We start from the raw sequence: 18,867 nt of genomic DNA on the forward strand, positions 1-18,867 counted from the left end.
TTTAATTAATAGCATTAAAAAATTTATCTCCAAAGAGATTGTACCAATTTTGTATTCTCACTAACACTTTATAAAAATGAAACCCTCTTTTATAAAATCAGATGGCAGCAATGGAGACCACTGAAAGGGGCCACATGGTTCAAGTGCCTCCCAGTGAAGGGATGAAATGCCAGGTACACATTTCTGCAATAAATCCATTGCAATTACACAAAATTAAATGAAAATAAATCTAATAGTATTAATCCAAGAAGCTACTGTTGTTTTTCTCAGCATGATTATGTTATTTTTTAATAAATATTTGTTAAGAACTACCATAGACAGGCCAAGAACTATATTGGATTTTCTCAACACCAGGAATGCTTTATGAACCATCAGTAAAGTGCTCTGAAGTCTAATGGAGTCAAGCATTTGTATCAGGTGCCCATAGAGATATAGCTGGATTTTTATTATAGGTATTTAGACTTTTTGGTACTTTTAGGTATTTCAGGTACTCAGACCTCTTTCCTAACCTCAGTAATATTAATCACAGAATTATACATGGGAGACTTACATATTATTTATAAAATTGAATAAAGGTGGAAACAAATCTAAAATTGTGCAAGATTGGAAAAACGATTTAAATGTTCTCATTGGTATACAAGTCTACTGTATTTGGAAATGTCAACATTGCAGCTTGACACATTTTATATTTTGCTAGGTGGAATTACTGACAGAAAAGTCTTTGTAATTAATCATGTCTTTTTATCAAATCTTGCTTTAACCATCATGGTTCTCCACAAGGGAAAATTAATTCTGCATACTATTTATTAAATTAATTCATGTTATTTCTTTTCCCTGCACTTCTCCCTTTCCTTTAGCTCACTTGCTCTCCTTATAGTGGAATTTATGTAGGCTTTTTTGGTGTCAACATCCATTTATCAATTTCTTATTTCACTGCCGGCCTAGATCATCCTAGTGACCTGCTGTGCTACACCACTGATGATTTTACAGCCCGGGAGCAAACGTCATGTGTGTTTCCTATTTGAATCATGCCCTTAAAATTCTGAGAACTAAAAAGCATGGAAGGAGCCTGGAGCTTCTCTGCAATGCCACATACCTCTCTATGTTGGGCTGGAAGGAAACAACTTATTGATTACTGGTGGTGAGCATGGCGATGTGCTATTGCAATTTATTATTTTATTTCATCATTACCACTCTATGAAGTAGGTATGGTAAAACAACTTATAAACAGGAAAACAAAGGCCAAAAGGGAGTCTTAGGCATGCCCTGAGTCCTACAGCCCTAAGCGACTATGCACATATTTGGCCCCAGTATATTGAGCATTTAGTCTGTGCTCCTAAAACTACATAGTCCTGCCTCATTTGGGGTAGGTGAACAAACTTGCTTTTATAAGAAGTCTGGCAATACCATTTCCTCCTTCAATTACCAAGTTTAGTATTTATCAACTGTACGGAGAAGAATAACTAGGATAAAGAAATGACAATTTATTGAAGTCATAGTCAAACATGACCCATTCACAAATACCGTACCAGTCATCAAATTAGGCATTGGAAAATACAAAGACATGTCAAACTCAATGTGTTTACAACCGAACTCCATACAAATCTGTCATAAATCGGCTGCTTTGATTCTCCTATCTCAGTGAACTTGGCCTTACTATCCACTGACTGATCATGGCTCTATCCTCTCTATAACCACCCCCCATTACTCTTCAACCCACTCCAAACTAGTTTTACTACCTCCACCACACTGAAGCTATTCATCCCTAAGTCACTGATGACCTCCATGGAAGTAAACTCGGCAGACACTCAGTCCTTCTCTTGTTCCACCATTCTACAGCCTTTGCACTACTGATCCTCTCCCCTCCCTTAGCTATGCACACTTGCCTATACTTCTTGGATGCCACACCCTCTGGAATTCCTAGTCTTCCACATGCTCTTTCTCATTATGGTTTACTGGCCCTTCCTCTTCCAGATTTTTAAAATAAAGTTTCACATTCTTCAGGGCTTGGTCTCGGGTCTTCTCTTTTCATTCTATATATTCTTACAAAAGAATTTCATCCCACCTCATAGCTTCACTTACGATTTATAATTTTGCCAACACTTCCCAAATCCACACAACGTATGTTCTTTTGAACTCTAGATTAGTGTATACAGTTATCTCCCGAACATCTTCACTTGAATGACTCTGAGACTTCTCAACATGTGTAAAACTAAACCCATCATTATCCTCTCAATCTCTGCAAACTGTTTCTTCTCCATTGCCCCTATTGTATCAAGTAATGAATCCTGACCAGCTGATATTCCGGCTTTTCACTGAGCCATCCATGTAGATACCACATTCTGTTTATCAGGTCCAATCAGCATAATTCAATCACTATATTGAATCAGTTGATTTTTCATGTTAAGATGATCAAGATATCTGTAGACTATATTATGGCAGAGAGTAGGAGATTTGACGCAAGACTGTGGTCATGTACTACTGGCCCTGCTATATAAGTAGTAAACTGCTTCTACTTGGCCCTTACAAACAGATACAGAGGGGGAAAAGCATTTGCCATATCAATTAGCTGAATACTAGGTGTCAGGAGCTAGAGCATTAATCAGCTTCAGTAAGAATACTACATATAGAACATTAACTACAATTGAAGTCACCTCCTGATTAAGTTTAGGATCACCTTCAGATATTTGTCAAGATTTGCCTTCTGGGGGCGCCTGGGTGGCTCAGTTGTTAAGCGTCTGCCTTCGGGTGATCCTGGTGTTCTGGGAACCAGCCCCACATCAGGCTCCTCCGCTGGGAGCCTGCTTCTTCCTCTCCCACTCCCCCTGCTCGTGTTCCCTCTCTCGCTGGCTGTCTCTCTCTCTCTCTGTCAAATAAGTAAATAAAATCTTTAAAAAAAAAAAAAAAGATTTGCCTTCTGCATTGGACAAACAGCCCACTTAAGTGGGAATGTGGTAGGTATCACCACTCATGCATCTTTCCAATTCTTGGTGATAGACATTAATCTTTGCAATTTCCCTGAAGATATGCCATTCATTTTGTTTGCTGTCCTGTTGGATGAAATTGTTAGAATATTTCTACCTGCATGAGCTAACACATTAAATCCAGAACCTTTGGTAAGTGCACTCATATCAATACATTTGGCCTAATCCAGTGTTATATTCCATCTTCCTTAAAATTCATTCCTATACCTAGTCCCCAGGTTTATATTGATATAAATTAGGAAAATCTTGCAATTTTTCTTTGGTTTATAAGACGCTTCCTCCTGGGTTGGACTTTGTACTTGTTTCCCTGGAGCATGTTGACATCTGACCCTAGTTATCCGGATAGTGGATAGTTCAAGCAAGGAAAGGCTAAGATCCTCAGACACAGAGGGACAAGCTGCTTCCTCTGACAGAAGAGGTTCAAAGTGACTTGAGATTTCAAAATTCTCCACTTGGTCTAAGTCCAACCAGATGTACCCCCAATCCAAGTTTTGGAGTCCCCTCTCCTTCCCTGTCATTTTCCTAACTTCTACAAGAGAGACCTGGCAAGGCTATAGATTCAACTGATGTAAAATCTGTGAACTGGACAATTGAATGTTTGTTCATTTTTAGCAAAGGCAGCCCCATGGCTGTAAGAAAAAAGAGATTCTTTTAGGGCCACCATGGAATCTCTCTGTCTCTCTGATGAGACCTGAGCAGAGAGTGTAAGGACCTGAGGTTGCTACTTTCTATAAGTGCTTTGGTGTACTCAGAAGACTCTATTTCCCACCAGCCGTCATAGTCATCGTTACTGCGATAACAGTCAAATGCAGCAGGTACATGCTCCAAGGCACTTGTCTCAGTAGGCATTATATCACAATCAACTATAGGTGATGACTAAATTAATCATGATACTGCTGCATACATGAGTTACCAGCATTCATTTCCTATTACCAAGGAGCTCAGCACTACAGTCAAGCCCAAGCAAAAACCAAGCTAATGCTCAGATACCATCATTTAGGTCTGTTTCCTGGGACTATTCCTAGCAACAATTTCTGTACCAATCATAGTCCAGTTAGGAGACAGAAACCACACTGGTTATTCGCTTCGAGAGAATTTAATATAAAGAAATACTAACTAGGTAAATGAAAGGTTTTAAAAAAATTCTCTAAGGAATCATGGAGGTAGCAACTGCAGGAAAGGCAGAAGGAATAAAGGGGAGAGACTAGAATTATTAAACCTAGAAACCTAGGGGGTCCCTCCAATAGCTAAAACTCAGACCTCTAAGGAAGAGATGCTACTCAACTGACAGTAGAATCTTTGAGTTCAGAGGAGGCTCCCCATAATAAGGCTGGGATCCAGGCTTTGAAGAGGGAGCACCATCTGGTAGGTGCTGCTGGCTCTGAGGAGTGTGATTAGACTGACTTTGCAAATGCAGGGAAAACTGCAAACTGCATTCAGCTACTTATGTGGGAAGGGCTTGCTGCTTCTGGGGTGAAGAATCATTGCTGGAGAGATGCTAACAGGAAGCAGACAGTAAGGGGCATTTCTTTCTTTCTCCTCCAGCTTTGCAGTCTCCTTAGCACCACCAGTGGCAGAGCCTCACAAAGAGCCAGCTGGCAAAGCAGGAATGTGGTTTGCAAAATACAAGCATCAGCTTCACAAAGCAGAAGAGAGACAGATAGTCCAAATTTATTCCAAGGTTTGGAGCTGAGAGACAATAACTTAATAATTGGCACTCTAATGTTAGTAAAAGGAGCCACCATTCACCAAGTTGCTCACCTTAGAAACCTAGTAACTAGTCATTCTTAGGGCTTCTCTCTTCTTATAACTAGCATCTGTGTTCCTCCAGTTCATTCTCTACACAGGAACCCCACAGTAAGCCACAGTGGTTTTGTAAAACTGTAGATCTGATTGTTGGATTAAACCTATCTCCTGCCTTATTTCACAATTTTCTCCATTTGGTTCTTCCTGCTCTATGCTCATACTTGATTTTCTAAATTTAATGTGCTCCTCAAACACATCTTCTCATTTCTAGATCTTTGCACCTGCTCATCACTTGACTTATTGTAGATTAATCTTCCATCCCCACAAACCCCACCTTTCTCTGCTGGCTAACTTCTCAAGTCTCAAATAAAATAGATAATCTTCAGAGAAGTCTTCCCTACCCATAGACTCATTAAAACCCATTCTTGCATGCTCCTGAAGAGGCATAATAACTTTAGTTACTAACTGAAATATTCTTTTCCTACTTTTTGTGTGTTGCCTTCTTCTTACCACTCATGCTCAGACCATAACACATAGGCCGTTGGTTACCACAGGTGGTTGCTATTGAAATATACTCAGAACATGGACTGCAAATTCTTAAATTCTGTGCTTAAAATTGAATGGTGCATAAAAATTTTAGGAAAAATCCTTTTCCCCTTCTTACCCTTGTAAGCCAGATAAACACCTTCCAAAACATCTCCCCTCAGAGACTTCCCCAATTGAATTGATGAAAACCCGAGTCTTCCAATTGTTTAGGCTCAAAACCTTGCAGCCATCTTTGACTCCTCTCTTTTTTCACAGCCCACATCTAACTTTCAGCAAATCCCATCAACTCTATCTTTAAAATAGATCTATATTCTGACATCTATTACTTCTACTGGCATCCTAGTCCAAGACACAATATGGTCTTGCTAAAATATCGTACATTTTTCCATGATGGTTTTTCTGCTTCTATTTTGGATTTACCTTTCCCTATTAATCCTTTTTCACCAAAACACCCAGAGTGACCTTAAAAAATAAATCAAATGTCACACCTCTGCTCAAAACTGTTCAATCACTTCTCATCTTACTTTAAATAAAATCCAAAACTTTACAATGGCCTACAAGGTCTTACCTGACCTGGCCTCTTGTTACCTTTGTGATTTCATCCTCTGCCCCTCATTGTTCCATCTCATTCCATTCAGGCACAGTGGCCTCCTTGCTGTTCTTAGAACACTCAAGGCACACTGTACCTCAAGACCCTTGTGCTTATTGTACTCTTCCTGGAATACTGTTCCTCCAGATACCCTCATGTTTCATGCTATAGCTTAATTCAGGTCTTAACTCAAATGTCATCTTAATAAAGTAGTCTTCTCAACTGGAGAAAGAAAGGAAAGGAGAGCTGAATAAATGAAGAGCTATACTGTGTTTATAGATTGGAAAATTCAATATTGTTAAGATGTTAGTTCTTTCCAAACTTATCTACAGGTTTAATGTGATTCCTGTAATTAATGTAATAACATTCCATTGTAGGTATATTTATTTTTTTAATCCGTCATCCACTGAAGAACATTGATATTGATTCTATATATTAGCTATTGTGAATAATGCTACAATGAACATGGGAGTGCAAATATCTCTTTGAAATTCTGTTTTAAATTCTTTGATAGTAAATACCCACATCGTTGCAACTATAGAACATTATGTTAAGCGAAATAAGTCAGTCAGAGAAAGACAAATACCATATGATTTCACTCATATATGGAATTTAAGAAACAAAACAGTCATAGGGAAAATCAGAGAGACACAAACCAAGTAACAGACTCTTAACTGTAGAGAGAAAACTGATAGTTACTACAGGGTGGATGTGTGAAATAGGTGATAGGGATCAAGGAGAGCACTTGTGATGAGCACTGGGTGTTGTATGGAAGTGTTGAATCACTATCTCGTACACCCAAAACTAATATGACACTGTATATTAACTGGAATTTAAATAGAAACTTAAAAAAATTAAAAAATCACATCAATAATCACTCTGTTTCCCTTGTTGTGCAGAGCTTTTTAGTTGATATAGTCCCACTTGTCTATTTTATGTTTTTGTTGCCTGTGCTTTTGGTGTCATATGCAGGATATCATTGCCAAGACTAATCTTATGAAGCTTTATTCTTATTTTCTTCTGAGAATCTTACAGTCTGAACTTCTAGACTTTAATCCATTTTCATATGGTGAAATATCAAAATCTAATTTCACTCTTTCGCATATGGATATTCATTTCTCCTAGCTCCATTTGTTGAAGAGACTCTTTTCCCCCATTGTGTAGTCTTGGCACCCCTGTTGAAGATCATTTGACCATATACATGGTTTTATTTCTGGGCTCTCTATTTTGTTCCAGTGGAAACATGTCTGTTTTTATGCCAGTATCTTATTATTTTGTTTACTGTAGCTTTGAAATGTGTTTTGAAGTCAGGCAGTGTAAGGCTTTGTTCTTCTTTCTCAAGATCACTTTGGCTATTCAGGGTCTTCAAGGTTGCATATGAATTTTTGGATTGTTTTTCCTATTTTCTAAAAAAAAAAATATCCATGTAATTTTGATAAAGATTGCATTGAATCTGTAGATTACTTTGGGTGGTATGGACATTTTAATAATATGAACCCTTCCAATCTATGCACATGGGATATCTTCCCATTAAATTTTGTCTTCTTTAATTTCTTTCAGTGGTGTTTTGTATTTTTCAGCGTACGTGTCTTTCAACACCATTGCAAATACCTTACCTTTCTTCATAGTTGTACAACTTTTTGACTATGTTATATTAGTTCTTGTCTTTCTATTCCCAATAAAATATTAGCCCCATGAACAAGCATGGATCCAAGTTTTATAAGACCTGAAGTTTTCGTGAGCCCTTTTTAAGAAAAAAAATGCAAAATTAACAATGTACAATAAAGCACAAAAATGAATATCTACTTAATATAATTAATCTTTTTAAATCTGAGAAATAGAAAATTCATGTTTTTATTAATTAAGTGCCTGTCACATTTCTATACATTTTTTCTATATTTGACTGCTTCTGTATGTAATAAAAATTCTGTAATTATTGAGATAATAGAAAAATAATTCAGTCTTTCTTCTAGCATGGTTTGACTAAATTTTTTTTATTATTGATATTTGGGATTTATAAAGCATGCATCCTCACACCCAGACAAACTCATTGTAGTACTGCTACAAATATTTACCCTATAAATACACAAATTCTGATAAGTTCTATTTTGCATGATTTCCATCAAAACAGAAAAAAAATGTATAGTGCCTTCTTATTAGTATACACATTATTGAATATTTGTCAACAAGAGAGAACTTCTGGGTTTTTTTTAAAAGATTTTATTTATTCATTTGACAGAGATAGAGACAGCCAGCGAGAGAGGGAACACAAGCAGGGGGAGTGGGAGAGGAAGAAGCAGGCTTCCAGCGGAGGAGCCTGATGCGGGGCTCGATCCCAGAACTCCAGGATCATGCCCTGAGCCGAAGGCAGACAGTTAACGACTGAGCCACCCAGGCGCCCCAGAACTTCTGTTTTGACCAAGTATTGATGAGACCCAAATTCCCTGACAATAATTTTATTTGTCTGATGATTGGAGAAAGGTTTCATAGTTTCTGACCTTGTATGTTTCAGATCTTGTTTCTCCTCATTTAGTCACAAATGTTTGGTACTGGTCACTGTAGGACACATTTTATTTCATGATATGTCCTCTGGACCTGTAACTTTGTGTCACATGGTAGATAAAATAGCACAGTGGGTAATAGAAGTATTCAAGGAAGCCATTCCCACGTTAAAACAGCTAAGTAACTCTATACGGAAGTGACTGCATACCATCTATATGCATCCTACTAAAACCCAGATCATATATTCCTAACTCAATTTCTCTGTACAAAGATTCTCAAAATATTTTCTGCCATTCAAATGTCACCTGATACGAAGGGAAGTATGATGGCGGAAAATTGAGATGGCAGTTATAGCTTAACCAGTTATAGCTAAAATATCTTCTGCAAATTTTATAAAATTTATAAGATATATAAAGCAGAATAACATATTTCTAGGGCCCCTTGGGGCCTTAGAAAAAGTTCATACAAGTGAGGACCATGAAGCTTAAGTTTCATTACCTTCATAGTCCCTGTCTGTAAGAGTGGAGGACTTTGCTTTTGTTTACAGCTGTATTCTTGATACCTAGAATACTGTCTTGCACAAAGCCATATTGTAAGCATTCAGTAAGTATATGTTAAAAGAGTGGAAGGAAGAAAGGAAAGAAGGAAGGACAGACGAGAGGAGAAGAGGAGTAATTCACATAATTTCATTACAGAAGCATTATGTGGTTTCCCCATACTTGGCAGAAAATAACTCATTAGAGTTATTTCCAAGGAAGGAAAATGCAATTGGGTCAAATGAGGTAGTCTAGGATCCTAAACTCCACATATTAAGATGACATGTCAATACAAGGAGGTAATTTGGACTCAGAAGTATCTGGACTCAGAAGTAAGAACTATGAGATGGCCCAGGACAGAAAGGTTCTGGATAGAAACTTGGGTAGGGTCAAAAGAGGAAACTGAAGTTACCATGGAGGGTTTACATACATATGTTCATCCAAGCAGACATCTCTAAAAAATGTTGAGGTACTGCAGGCTTCTTCTAATGACTCTGGAAAAGCCAATGTTGTTGATAAGTCACATAGCTGTGTGTCTACATGCCTCCTCAATTCTTCTTAGGGTTGATATTCAGTAGCCACTGACCAGTCTGACCAATATGGCCACTCTGTAGTTAGAATATAGGTATATTTCTATAAATACTAGTAAACAGTAACTTCCTCAGTTTCTCTGAGACTTGACCATGGTCACCCTAGTCCCTCCTTTGGAATCCCCCTAGGCCTCCCCACAAACTAGCAACCAAAGGAATAAGTCTAGGAGTGACATCCTGCTTCAGCCATAAGTTTCATTGGCTATACTGTTTCATGCCTATACCGTGTTCATTATTAAATCTTTTGCATATAATCCTTGGTTCTATGAAGCAATCAACATAGCTGCATGGGAGACATCGTGATCTGGGATGAGGCATAGTTTCACCCTCTGGGTACCCTGTGGGTTAGTTTAAGAATAGAACACTACAACCTTATTGCTTAGATTGTTTTCCCTAAAGTTGAGCTTTCCCAGGGTGAAGCACTGGACAGGTAGTCAGCTTCCCCATCAAACTACGTAAAGGGCAAAAGTCAAGTCTGTTCTGGTCACTGTAAGATTTCCAGCAACTAGTACGGTGATGGCACATAGTAAGTACTCAATAAACATTTTTTTTATTAAAAGATAAACAGTAAAAAAGAAAGTAGAATCTGAAAGATTTAGATCTGGAAAGATGATCCAAAATCTTGGGGGAAAAAAATCATTGAAAGTTTTCCCTGGTATTCAAGGGGAGAATCTGAGGCTTGACAGGTTGAAGGTCTTATCAAATAACCATGAGTTGTTAACAGAGCTGGTTGTAGAAGCCTGGCCTCTTATATCTCCATCCAATTCTCTTTTCGCTACACTGAGCCATCTCTCTTAAATCCAAGGAATTAGGAAATCCTACTTTGAATTTCTCATAGCACAGAGAAATTCAGAGATGATCAGTTCTGTCACCCACATGGGAACTGGAAGATTCAAGTAAGCTCCGGGATTACATGAGGAAGAAATCTCATATTACAGCTGCAGCTGGTTTTGCTTCCCTCCTATTCTTGGAACTGGTGGGCAGGGTAAAGTCATGAGTTTGAGCAGAGTGGGAGAGTTTGGAACAGCCATCATGAATGTGTGAAAGGAAGTCAACAGGAGTTAAAAAGATTGCTGAGAGCTGAGAAAATGAGGCTGACATTAAATAGGATGACTGTGTGCGGACCTACTCAGCACAGTGGATGAATTTTCTCAGCAATGTTGTCAGCTATAAAGAATTATTCATCCCAAAATGTCAATAGTGCTGAGTTTGAGAAACTCTGCCCTAGAAACATTTTAAGTGTATAATGGCCACATGTGGCTAGCAGTTACTATATTGAACAGCACAAATATAGAACATCTCCATCATTGCAGAACATCGTACTGGACAGCTCTGGTCCAGAAGATTTTCAAGGTCTTTTTTACTGCTGAGGTCCTAAGCAAATCAGTGAGAGAAAAGAGGAAAAGGGCAAGATACTAAGAATGCTGGGAGGAAAAAAAAAAGAAAAAGGAAAAAGAATGAATAGAACTGTCTTTAGAGGCATCAACTACCAATTATTGCCACTAAACATGTATAATTCATAACTGAAACAGAGAGCCCATATTTTGATTCTGGTTCACAAAAAAGTGTACTGTTTGGATCAAATTAACTGTTGACTAAATTTAACTAAGTATGTTGACAAACTAAATGCCACTTGGGAATCTACACTGTGGCTACTTGTCTGACTAGTTCTTTGTCTTTTTCTTGTTGTCCTCCCACTGCTATAGCTATAAATGCAGTGCCCTACCTCCTTTCTGGGCAGAGACCACATAAAAAGAAAGTTTTCCTTAGAGTGATAGAGGCAGTAAATAGGATTTCCATTTAATAATATCCCCTCAGCTTTAATAATGATTGGTTTTGATTCTCCCTTTGGGGACTGAAACAAAACACCTTCCTGCTCATACCAAACCTGGGTCTAATCCTGGGCACCTGACTCCTGGAGAAAAACGAAATATCTCTGATGTCTTTAAATATTTCAATGGCTTCCAGGCTGAAGGAGAAATGTTTTTTAAAGGTATCCAATATTAGAAAAAAGAAAGGTGATTATTGGATATTCTTTTAGAGGAGTGCTGGGAATTTTCAGATGGATTCTTAATGTATTAATTAATTCTTATAAGGGTACGCACATTTGATTGGTTTTCTAATAGAAAAGTTATCTTGTAGAAAACCACTTGTGATGCACATGACTCTTGTCTATAGCAAGTTAAATTTTATCTGTTGAGATATAATTGATTTCCCTCTGGCAGAAAAGATAACTGTAATTTTAGTTTCTCTGATATTAATAATGGCACTCCCACTTCTTTTTGTTTCATTGGTCTGGTAGCTCTTTCCCATTTTCAAGATTTCTTTATTGCTTTAACTATATTTCTTATAAACAATATATAGTTAAGTGCTATTTTTTTTAACTCAGTCTGAGAGTCTCTGTCTTTTAATGGGAAAATTCAACCTATACAATATATAAATATGGTATAATGATACTTGATTTCAATATTTTTAAGATTTATTCTATATTTATTCTTTTTCATTTTCCTTATTTTTTTATATTAATCCTATTTCTCCTTCTATTTGTAAGTCTTATGATACAGTGTATTCAATTAATCATTAACTCTTCTATCGAGATTATGCTTGAAGGGATTAACAAATCACATCAGTATCCTAAAGAAAATAGTATAGTGAGTGTGCAAGTGTGTGTGTGTATAGTGTGCTGCACTTGAGTCTCCGTGTTTGTATTATTTTTGTTATCAAATTGATCCTTGTCTCCTCTAGCAGTCTAGTGCATTCTGTTTATTTTACAGCTGGTCACTGAAAGAGTGGGATTTGGCAGGGTTAGCAAACAGGAAACAACTTTATTTTTTCTAATTATTTTTCTCACTGCTAATCCTACAGAATTACTGTGTTTACTTCTTCCTCTCCATCCCTGGATGAGATCTCTGGCAATTTTCATAATTTTGTCCTTTTCTCTGTTACAGTCCTGCCAACCTGGCACTGTCTGCTACAGGGCCCCTTTATTTATTTATATATTTTTTTATTATGTTCAGTTGGCCACTGTATCATTAATTTTTCACATAGTGGTCAATGATTCATTAGTTGCATATAACACCCAGGGCTTGCAGGGCCCCTTTAGATGGGTTTCTATTTTCTTAGTTGGCTCAGGGAAGCGCAGGTGTGTTTAGGGCAGTATCTAGTGACTACAGTACCATGAAGGTAAAGTCTTGCCCACTATGGAGTGGGGCTATAGAAGCAAGCAGACCACAATGCCCTGGTGAGGCATCCAAGGGAAAATTCATAGATCTCTGACTTCCCAGTTTTATCACAGGCTTAGTTGTTCCTTCCTGGCCTCTTGGGGTCAATGAGACCAGAAACACTTACATAGGACCAAAGACAATCTTCCCCTTGGGTAATCCACAGCTCCCAACACCCAGCTGGTCTTGGGACACAGCACAACCTCCATCGCTGCCTTATGACTCAGAGTCTAGTCTCCAGGGCCATACTCCAATCTCAGCATCAGAGTAGAAACCATGTCTATCCTTGCACCCCACTGCTTGACGATCTCAGCAGCTGTTTGGCTTAGAAGATGAAAGATGGAAGCTGAGAGTAGAAGAGAAAGGTGCTGAGTGTAGGTCACTACCTTTCCAGAGTCCACTGCTCCCAGCTGTCCAGCTGTTTTAAAGGAGAATTCTCAGCCAAATGGAATTTTTAATTTGATTTAGTGCCTTCCTGAAAGATAAAGCTCACAAGTTCCCGCAGAAACTTCCAAAAACAGCGAATACAGAAATCCTTAGTTCTAATTTGCATCTGTTTTGGGCTAAAGTTCAAACACTGTAGTTAGGTCCAGCATTTAATTTAGGAAAGACTGGAGTAAGAGACTTTGGGGGACATCTTTTAAGATGTTATATTAAGAGCAGGGAAATAGGAAGGGAATTTTTTTTTAAAGATTTTACTTATTTATTTGACAGAGATAGAGACAGCCAGCAAGAGAGGGAACACAAGCAGGGGGAGGGGGAGAGGAAGAAGCAGGCTCCCAGAGGAGGAGCCTGATGTGGACCTATCCCATAACGCTGGGATCACGCCCTGAGCAGAAGGCAGACGCCCAACCACTGTGCCACCCAGGCGCCCCAGGAAGGGAATTTTTAATGAATGTTTACTACAGTCAAGTGCTCAGGTATCCCACATTATTTTTTTTAACACTGAAAATAATAATACTGTGACAGGTATTATTGTCCCAGCTCAAGGGGCTATAGAAACCTAAAGCTCAGACTGTTTACATTCTTTTCCCATGTTTACTCATATATGCCCATATCCAAGGTCCACATGTCATTATCTTACAGAGTATCAGGACAAACTACTGTCGTTACTTGTGATATTAGATATGTTTTCCATTTCTTGTTATTTATATTGTTAGTGATTAAAAAGAGTTTGCATTTTATCTTCCAAGCCAGCAGGGTAGTTAGGGAAACTGTTTTGGTTTGCAGTGAGCCTGGGAGGAGGGAAAAGGGTGATGGGGGGGCAGTGGGGAGTGAAGAGACAGGATTACGGCAAGCCAAGAGAATGAGAGGATCAATCCCTATTTGCTGGAAAAGAGAAAGATGACTTCATAACTTTGAGCTGCTGCTGCTGCGGCTTCTCCAGTAATGAGAAGAAAGGTAAAGAGCCAGGAAAGCTTGTACGCTCCTCCTCAGCCTCTTCCGTACCTGCGCCCATCATCTTATCTTACAGCCTTTTACCTTGCTCTTTCCTTACTTAGAGTTTCCAGTTGCACCCCTCTTCCCCAACCCCTCCCCCATCCACATGTCCTCCCCTTGCCATTCTGTTTTAGAGCCAAAACCTAACTCTCTTTGGGAAGAGGTGCCCAAGAGGAGCCTGGGCACACGGTAAAGAAAACCTCCAATGTGAAGCAGAAACAGGAACCTGAACAAATTTATGTCCTCACCTTTGAAAGTTGCCAAAGGCCCCCAAAGCCTTCCCCTAACAGAAATGCTTCTAATTAACCCTACTTCTCCTCACATACTAACAGTTCAGATTTTTAAAAAATCTTTAAATAAATGGATTAAAAATGAACTTTTGAAATAGAACTTGTTTCTAATTTGAGTTCTGCCTTTATACTGCTTGGGTTAATGAGAAACAGTAAAATAGCAGTATAATAATATATGTAATGTTCAATACTTTATAGGACTTGCTATCAAAATTTTTTAGCTTATTAAGGATAAGTTATTCTTTTAAATTATGTAACAGTTCTGAAAAAAGTCAAAGTTATACTTGGAGAAGGCATTCTATAGCAAGGAAGTTCCAGTGTCTACAAACAAAAAGCTATTTTAAATTTTACAGTCTTTTTAATTGCATGAATTGCTAATGTAATACTGTTTTCTGATGATTATCCGAGATGCTGATATACGATTAATTCCACATGCATCAAGTTAATGGTACATTTGTCTTATTTGATACTCAGTTATTAAGCAAGGTTTTTGATGTTATTTGGCTTCCAAAAGAAAATTTCCAGAAACAGTCTGTGCCATTCTTGGTCCCAAATCAGACTTTACCGTAGAAATGATGATGATTGAGAAATCTAATTGAGATCATAAAAATTCATGAATTAGTTCATCTTGTGAATAATTATTTCCTAATTTTGCCCTTTTATTTACTAAAAATGTTGACTTTTCTTGAGCAGATGACTGTTGACTTGTAATTCCAATATCAATGCTTTGCTTTCTTATACCATCCATTCGAACATTATTTTGGTAAGAATTTCTTCTACACTCTTGGAACTTTGTTATTTGCTTTTTGTTACCTAAATACTGTTGTATAAACAATATTTTTTGAGGCATCTAATTTTCATTTGATTAGCTTAACAAATCATCCATTGGTGTTACATTATTTAATTTATGGACTTTGAGTATATTTTTTAAAGGCTTTGAGTAATGTTTGACAGGTAAGGGACTGAATTTGCTCCTTGGTTTTACTGTAGAAAACATTCTTTCAAAGTTGCCATGTCTAGTACTCTTGTCTTGAATAACACTTTTATCAAAGAAGCCAACAAATTTTTTTGTTAGGCTGGAAAAAGTCTGTGAGAAATTATAGAGTTTACTCCAGGGTATGTTTTCAAGTGTCTGCTTATTAGTTTTCTTCCTTAGTTTACCCTCTACAACTCTATGGCCCACTTCAAAAGATATTGCTTGTATATCTCTTTTCCATTTTGTAGGTGTAATTCTTTTAGGTTTGGAAGGAATGATAAGTTGATCACTAATTAAAGATTTGAGGATTTCACAATTTCTTTCTAAAACAAAATCTGCTTTTTTGTATGGGTAAATGTTTTCTTTTTCCATAGGATGGAGAGGAAGCCTATTTTTTGTCAAAAGAAACATTTGTACATATCCAGTCTCATGGAAAATTATGGGATTTGTGTCATTTTGTTCCTGTGGATTAAAGAAAAGAGTACTTAGTCATCAGTCTAGTGAGACAAGAAGGCTATCTATATTTTTAAACATGAAAATAAAACGGTAAAATATTCTAAAAATGACTACAGAGACATTTTTAATATGAACAATAATGGTATTATTCAAATACACAAAAAAGATGTATGTGACATTCTTCCTTCTCTTAATATTCTGTTGAGATGTTAGGGTAAAATCTGAGCTTTTGGCCTACTAAACTCCTTTTTGAATAAAGTGAGATATGACAAAATAAATACATTTCTTAATGTGTGAGATATTGTCACTGGAAAATAGGATTGTTGGTGGGATGGAACATTGCTCTGGCATTTCTCAGGTTCCCATGTTCAGAAATAAGAAGCATACCAAAAAAATGAATTGAGCCAAAGATCTTAAGAGACATAACTAATTATAAACCAAAATTACAAAGCCTGGATATCTTAATTAATAATTCCAAGAATATAAAAGTATCTTTTACAATATTATACTTATTCTCGTACTCCAATCCTTACTTAGCACATAAAAAGCACTCAATATATATTTGTAGAAAAAAAGAGCAAAACTAATAGATTGACTTAAAAAATAGACTATTTTTTGTCACAGTAATAGCAAAATTTGTATGTATGAACTACTCACTACACTCTTCCCATATTTCCATTATAGAGTAAAAAGATTAACTCCAAAGAAATTGCTCAAATATGCATATTACCAGTTTTTACTTTGCAAACTTTAAGTCAATGATTGCTACCTTTCCTTTAGAAATATAATTAATGAAGTAAGAAACCAGGATCATCTAATTGTACATCAGTATGCTTAGTGAGCAAGGTATATTTTGCCTATAATTACTAAAAAGATGATGAAAGATCTAGTTTTGCAATCCACTGGGATGTCAATGTTACCTATTTAGCCACAGTAGTGGAAATTTGTCATGTTTTTGGTCTGCCCAATGCCCATGGGTATTTTCCACCTTACAAATCTATGTACTCTTACATGGAGGCAGAAACTAGCTTTATTAGCCTCCTTGAGGTTAGGGCATAGGCGTGTGACCTAGGCTCTGCCAATCAGATACACCTGAGATAGTCTTCAGTTCAGAGAAAGCAAGCACTGGGAAAAGTTGGACATTGTGAAAACCACTCTAGTGAGAATGGTAGGAGATATACCTGTTTTGAAAGTCAGCAGTGGCAAAGATCTTAGAAATAGTATCTCCTGCCCAGAATCAAAGTCATTAACTCCATAACAAAAGCATGGGTCCTGATGGAGCAGTCTGGGGTTGGAACTGGGTGACCCCTGACTGTATAGCTTTCAACCCAGATTGTCTACCCTTCCTAGACGTTCTGTGAGCTACCAAATAGCCTTTAACGTATGTATTTTCTGGTTCAAATAGCTAAAATAGACAAAAAAGTGAAACATAATGCAGTCACTTTTGAAAATACCATTTTTGCTTTATATTTCTTTTATAATCAAGAAAACTTGATAAAGCCTTCTTCATAAAGAAAAGCACAAAACTTTCAGTTGATGCAAAGGAATCCCCACCTTTAGGGTGGCAGTTCTAAAAAGAGCATTAAGAATCTAAGTGTTGTACCCTCTGCTCTATGGGCAACCAATCTTTGATAAAGCAGGAAAAAACATCCGGTGGAAAAAAGACAGTCTCTTCAATAAACGGTGCTGGGAAAATTGGACAGCTATATGCAAAAGAGTGAAACTTGACCACTCTCTCACACTATACACAAAGATAAATTCCAAATGGATGAAAGACCTCGATGTGAGACAGGAATCCATCAAAATCATAGAGGAGAACATAGGCTGCAACCTCTTTGACATCGGCCACAGCAACTTTTTTCATGACACATCTACAAAGGCAAGGGAAACAAAAGAGAAAATGAACTTGTGCGACTTCATCAAGATAAAAAGCTTCTGCACAGCCAAGGAAATAGTCAAAAAAAACTAACAGGCAGCCCATGGAATGGGAGAAGATATTTGCAAATGACACTGCTGATAAAAGACTGGTATCCAAGATCTAAAAAGAACTTCTCAACCTCAATACATGAGAAACAAATAATCAAATCAAAAAATGGGCAGAAGATATGAACAGACACTTTTCCAATGAAGACATACAAATGGCTAACAGACACATAAAAAATGTTCAAAATCATTAGCCATTAGGGCAAATAGAGATACCATCTTACGCCAGTTAGAATGGCAAAAATTGACAGGGCAAGAAACAATGGGTGTTGGAGAGGATGTAGAGAAAGGGGATCCTTCTTACACTGTTGCTGGGAATGCAAGTTGGTACACCCACTTTGGAAAACAGTGTGGAGGTCCCTTAAAAAGTTAAAAATAGAGCTGCCCTATGATCCAGCAATTGCACTACTGGGTATTTACCCCAAAGATACAGACGTAGTGGAGAGAAGGGCCATATGCACCCCAATGTTCATAGCAGCATTGTCCACAATAGCTAAATTGTGGAAGGAGCCGAGGTGCCCTTCAACAAATGACTGGATTAAGAAAATGTGGTCCAGGTTAAGATGGCGGAGGAGTAGGGGACCCCTTTTTCAGCCGGTCCCCTGAGTTGAGCTGGATAGGTACCAGACCAGCAGGAACATCCACAGAATCAGCCTGAGACGCAGGAAGATACATCTGGATCTCTACAAATGAACATCTCCAGCGCTGAGTACCGAGGTACGAAGCAGGGAGCCGTGAAACCGCGCACAGATATCGGAAGCTAAACAGAAGGGGGAGGGAGCCGCCGTGTCAGGGCGCCGGGAAGCGGTAGCCACCTGCGCGAGGGAGGGGAGGGACCGCGGACCCGCACGCTTGAGACAGCAGACTGAGAAGGGAGCTCCGGGAGCGCACGCTGGACGGCTGGCGGTTGGCGGTTGGCGGGCCACCTGCACGGGGGAGCAGGCGGACCGCGGACCCGCACTCTGGAAACAGCAGACTGAGTCCGTGAGCCGGGAGCGTGCGCCACCA

At 38.1% G+C, this 18,867-nt stretch overlaps 1 protein-coding gene across 1 annotated transcript in view; it reads right to left on the reverse strand.

Moving 5' to 3' along the window:
* Nucleotides 1-15,230: 15,230 nt before the first annotated feature.
* C2H1orf141 (chromosome 2 C1orf141 homolog) overlaps nucleotides 15,231-18,867 on the reverse strand; it is a 182,634-nt gene continuing 178,997 nt past the window's right edge. Inside the window, 1 exon segment of the mRNA XM_034653653.1 lies at nucleotides 15,231-15,882. Within this exon segment, the coding sequence (XP_034509544.1) occupies nucleotides 15,310-15,882 (573 nt within the window). The 3' untranslated portion in view covers nucleotides 15,231-15,309.

Source organism: Ailuropoda melanoleuca, chromosome 2, assembly GCF_002007445.2.
Source record: "Ailuropoda melanoleuca isolate Jingjing chromosome 2, ASM200744v2, whole genome shotgun sequence".
NCBI classification, from domain to species: Eukaryota; Metazoa; Chordata; class Mammalia; order Carnivora; family Ursidae; genus Ailuropoda; species Ailuropoda melanoleuca.